The sequence below is a fragment of the Atta colombica genome, unplaced genomic scaffold (assembly GCF_001594045.1).
Source record: "Atta colombica isolate Treedump-2 unplaced genomic scaffold, Acol1.0 scaffold163, whole genome shotgun sequence".
Classification (NCBI taxonomy): domain Eukaryota; kingdom Metazoa; phylum Arthropoda; class Insecta; order Hymenoptera; family Formicidae; genus Atta; species Atta colombica.
Window position 1 is genome coordinate 1,086,288 of NW_017259254.1, and position 5,558 is coordinate 1,091,845.

The following is a 5,558-nucleotide window of genomic DNA, read 5'->3' on the forward strand; positions in this document are numbered from 1 at the left end:
TCACGCGCCTTCGCGCGAGCATAATCAGGCTCGATAGTAGAAATCGATAGTGGCTGCGAGCGGCCATCAAGTCGACCGCGAAAGGGGTAAGCACGGCAGGTATATATGTGGTTTGTTAAAAATCTCGAATCGACAAGCATCGGATGCGGAGTGGTTATCGACTCAACTGCATTCGCCGCATTGAATCGTCGCTTGTCGAGGAACGAGTTCGCTGAGGAAAAGGAAGAGTCGAGAAAATAGGAAATGCGCGACTATAAAGCGCTTACACGTGACATCGGCTTTCTGCTCGACATAACTTTCGATCGAATCACACAAATCGATTCCCATATAGCGGTACGTTATCATCCGACTTTACAGTTCTATGCTAAATTCCGTATTTGGAGATAACGGCCGCTGGCAGATCGGCATGATTCGCGCCTGTAAAAATCAACATAATTATATAGATTCCGGATCGAGCACGGCGAGCGAGAAAATTTATGTGAAAGGAAATTTTCAAAGTGCTTTAAATCGAAGCAACAGAATTGACAGGTGGGCGTATCTGAAATCCGCGTTCTACCAATAATAACCACGAGTTCTTATCCGCTGATGGATCTCAGGAGCACTGAGAAGGAAGATGGTAATCCACGCCGTCGTGTCGAGGCGACGATCCATCACGGTGCGGTGGTTAAAACGTGACGGATAGGAACGAGTAGGTGGATATATGTGAAATTTTTCAGCAGCGGTAAGACTTTTATCTTTCTCATTCTGTGAGTGAAGACGCAAATAACTGTTACGTTCCCTTGAGATGTCAGATAGAAAATTACGCCACTGTATACCGTATATTGATCATCAGCATGTCACGCTAATAATCAAATTGTAAAAACAAGATCGTTAGGAAGCTAGGTTAGAACGAATAATTTTTTGCGAACTTGACTGACAAACAACACTCATTTATAAGCACTGAGAAAAATGCTTGGTATAAATTATTATTTTGCTGATATGTAAAATTTGATTAGACTAATTAAATCAAATTTTTTTTATTAGAATAACATGAATTTTAAATTAAAAAAATTAGAAAATTTTGTAAGTTACATTAAAAAAAAATTAATTAGTATCATTAAATTTTGATTAGAACAATACAATTTTTAAATTAAAAATAAAAAAATTTTGTGAATTATATAAAAAAATTATATCAAGCACTTTTTCAGTGATAGAGATTAATTATTTTTAATTCAAATTCTCTGTTGAATCCTATTGGTTTGTTCACTGGCTAATATGATTAAAAAGCTCTAAGAAATAAAAAATAAAAAATTTTCACTAACAAATTTTCATAATCTTGAATTAACACATGAGATCATCAAATATTAGAGAAAAAATTTTTTTAATAAAATGCAAAAAAATAATTATATTTTGATTCAAATAACAGATACAGATTAGCAGGGTTAAATAATATCTTTAGATGCCATGAATGAATGACTTATAAATCTTAAGACTATACTTAGAAAATCTTACTCTACAAGAATCGACTATCATAGGACTATGAATATCAGGCAGATACCGAATAGTTGTTTCGTGAAATCACCAATTAAAATCTGTTATTTTCAATTGAAAAACATGAATTGTAATTGTGAGATCTACTTAATTCTGTATTATATAAATACGATATAGAAATATATTGAGCGTGCAATGGAAATGTGTTAAGCTATCTCACATAAAGACGATAATCAACAACATTTGGATATTGAGTTGCACGGCTTGATCAAGATAGGAATTAAATGAGTAGAATCAAGCTCTGTGATGCCTCTTCATCCTCGTCGGCTTTCCCTGATCACTGCGAAAGACTATACGATTTGCTCTTATCTTCGCTGTGCCCCACATTCCGATAATGATTCTACGCAATCGGCAACCACTAATCTGTGTTTCGATCGCGTCTTTTTTCTCCTTCCCGGCGTGTACCGCACCGTGTTATTACCGGCGGTGGAAATCTCGCCGAACGTATAAAGCAACTGCTCGATGTTCAGACTTTTCCTTCTTTTCTTTCTTCGAATCAGGGGCTTTAATTCGCCTCGTACTGCTACCTTGAATGCAAAATTGTTCCCCATTCAAATTGTCGCTCATAATTGATGCAAGTTTTGTTAATACAAGATCATAAGAACGGAAGCGATACGTTAAGTAAATGGGATCTTTATTTTGTAATATGCAAAATAAAAAATTTTAAATTGTTTTAAATTAAAAAAATTCTGATCCTATTTTTAAAAATATTTTTAAGCTTTGTCGAGAGAGAAACTAACAATCATTTTTATTTAAAAATTAAGTAAGTATCATTGAATTAAGTATGTCTGAGAATGATTAAACTTTTAACTAACTAACTTCTAACTTCTTACGTTATGCTTCGTAACTTCGTTATTAAGCTTACGAAAGGAATTGTAAAAGAATTTCTCACAAACTCCTACTAATCCCTAAATCATAGCGAAATATGTAGCTAAGAAACTTTAGATCTCATCTCGATTTAATATAGAGAATATATTTAGAAAAGATAGATTGTTTCAAGTTAAAATCACACATGCACTTCAATTCCACCGCCAAGTCGTAACTATCGATTTCAAGCTCAGAAAATAGAAATTATATTTTCCTCTTTCTTATATATTCACGTAAAATAGAAAAAGATTATTAGTTCACTTCAAGAACACGATTGTCTGTGGTACTTAAGCGAACTCCAGACACGAAAGGAACAAAAATTCGTCGTGGATGTTTGTTTCTCCAGGCTACGGATCTAACGATCGGTGATCGAGAGATCTCGGTAGCGACGAGGCAGCTTGATATTCGTCGGATGCGCGTCGCGGAGCTCGGCCGCGTATGAGCACAGAATAAATTATCCCGGTGTGTCGGTCTGGTCCCTCCTGCGACTTCTCTTCACCTCTCTCCCTTTTCACTATACGTTGTTCCCTCTCTCTTCTTCTCGACGTCTATTTTATTCCGCCTGCTCCCCGCAATCACTCCCCCGTTCGTTCATCCCTCTCCGTCTCGCTCGCTCCCACCGCCGGAGTGTCTATAATGACTCCTCGTGGTGGGACGATACCGGAAGTGAAGTCAGAACGGCGGAACCACGACGTTCACTCAATGGAAAGTTTGAGCTCCACCGGCGCGAGCTGCTCTAAGGTTGCTACACACGCTCGTCTCTACTCTAGCGAGCGTGGAAGAAAAACCGCTTCTTTCGACCGATGCGCTCGGCATTCGCGCGAACACAAATCACGCGCGAGCAGCTGCTGAGGAAAAATCGCGAAGTGTCAATATTTCGTTCTCTCGACGAGGATCATTGAAAGTGCGACGTTTCTCGAAGAAAACTAATTGGATACTCGGAAGTGAAAGCTGCAGATTTAGAAATAATATTCAGCTGAATATCTAGCGCGAAAGGAAGATTAAGAGAAGAAGAATCGGGTTAAAGTAATCCGAAGATTCAGAAATAATAATTTGAACTGATGAAGGAATTGAATTACAAGTAGATTTGTAGGACGTCAGTTTAATTTAATGTGCCGTGTGTTGACTGACGGAATTTCATCGAGATTGATGAATAAAAAAGAAAATTGGACATTAACGGATTTGATTCGGAATAAGTGAATGGTTGAATTCGCTGATTGATTTCTGTTGTACGCGCGAGATTTGTGTATGCCGATCGAAGAAATTTCGATCAAGTGATAGAGAGAATTTGAATAATAGATAGTTTAATGAGAAAGAAAATTTGCAGTTAAATTAATGAAGATAAAAAAATCTAGGCATTCTTTGAAGTTGCATTATCGCGGCAAACAAAGTACGTTTTATTGTGAAGCGCCGGAAGTCTCGGGGAGCAGCAAATAACATCGTCGAGTAATCAAGGCAGCGGTTGAATAAATTGGATCGGGGATATTACAAGAACCGTCGAGAGAGAAAAAGGGTGGAAGAAAAAGGATGCATAAGGAAAGTCGCCATTAAGCTGTGGCAAAGAAAAAGCTTTCTCTCCGTGAAAAATAAGGGAAACGATAAATTGGCGAGAGACATTATACATTAACTTCCATTTCGGAAACGGTGCACGAATTTCAAAGTGTCGTATTTCTAATAAATTATTTGGAGTTTTATCTGGAAATTCAGAGAAAATGATCAACGTCGTTCTGTAATTTTCTTTTCGTAGCAAATACGTTGAAAATTTCGGTTCGTCAGCGCGAACTTTTTTGTGGAAACTCACCGAACGAGGAAAGTTATTCCATAGCGGACTTCAAATGCGTTCTCTTTTCGTGCGCAACCGCATGAAAAATAGAGGAGTTTTCGCTGCGTCGAACAATAAGCATTTTCGCGTGAAAGTGACAAGATGATGACGGCCTTTGAGAAGAAAAAAAAAGATCCATGTGATTTTCGTAGGTGAGACAAAAGGTTGTCTGTGTGTAGCGTCGGAACGGAAGTCCGTCGTGTAGAAAAATGCTAATTAACCTAATTCCTCCCAAAGTTGCGTTAACAAACTAGCATACATTTCAATTCGTTATGTTATCATCCTGTGTTTCCTTAATTAAAGTGAAATCATTGTTTCAATTACAAAAAAGGCGGGACCATAAATATAAATTAGTGTACCTTAACGAGTAAAGCGGTCACCGTGCGGAGAAATTAGCGAAACTAATTTGAGATAAACTGCTGCAACGTCTTAATGGAGGAGAACTAATGAACTTTGTAATCTTGTAAAGTGCTCGGCATATTCGTCGCGACAGCTGGCAGTCTGTCATCGCCGGGATTCGCCTTCTCGTGTAAAACAAAGAATTTGCTGACGTGCGACGAAAAGACTTTCAATTTGTACAAGAAATTGCGTCTTAGGTGGTCCCCAAACTTAAGTCATCGTCAATATAACATCTTTTCTCGTGATCAGGACGGTATATTTTTTTTATGATATGTCAGTTTAAATCTTAAATCATAGATTGACGATTATAGTAATCGGTCCCAACTGTGGGTTGGAGGATTTCATCTAAGAATATCTATTATCCGAAGCTACACGCATTGAGTTGAGCAGATCCGAGGTCTGTCATTGTCGATAACTCGTTCGCTAGGGTGACTATCGAGGGTGAAAACAGGGGACTCGAAATACATTTGTGAAAGTATTCGTCAGAGATGGTCAGCCAACACGCGATGGCCACTACCGTCCGTAAAGTTAAGCAGGAGAATCGTCTCAGGCGGCAGAATCAAAGTCAAGGTACACATAGACACGTGTTGATCTCATATTACTAAATATTTCATGTTTTCTAAGAATATACATGAAAAAAAAGTTTTGCTTCAGTATTTAAAAATTTAGCTAGATACAGATCTAAAAATAGCTTTATTGGATGATCAAAATAATTATGTAGGGGATATTAGATACTAGAATATTGAAATTTTTTGCAGCATTGATTATCATGCTCGAATTTTTTACATAATTATTTTAATATTATAGTTCAATAAAATTATATTTAGATCTATATTTGGAAAAAAGTTATTTATATAAGAACATATATATAAATATTATATATAATTATATGTAAACGTACATAAAAGTATCCATATAATTATGTACAAAATATATTCAT

The 5,558-nt window shown here is 36.9% G+C and overlaps 1 protein-coding gene across 3 annotated transcripts in view; it reads left to right on the plus strand.

The window, feature by feature from the left end:
- Positions 1-4,806: 4,806 nt before the first annotated feature.
- Positions 4,807-5,558, plus strand: part of LOC108685994 — a 26,706-nt gene continuing 25,954 nt past the window's right edge. For all 3 annotated transcript variants that reach the window (XM_018191020.1, XM_018191021.1, XM_018191022.1), the window contains exon 1: positions 4,807-5,188. In XM_018191020.1, the coding sequence (XP_018046509.1) occupies positions 5,107-5,188 (82 nt within the window). In that variant the 5' untranslated portion in view covers positions 4,807-5,106. The remainder of the gene's footprint in view (positions 5,189-5,558) is intronic.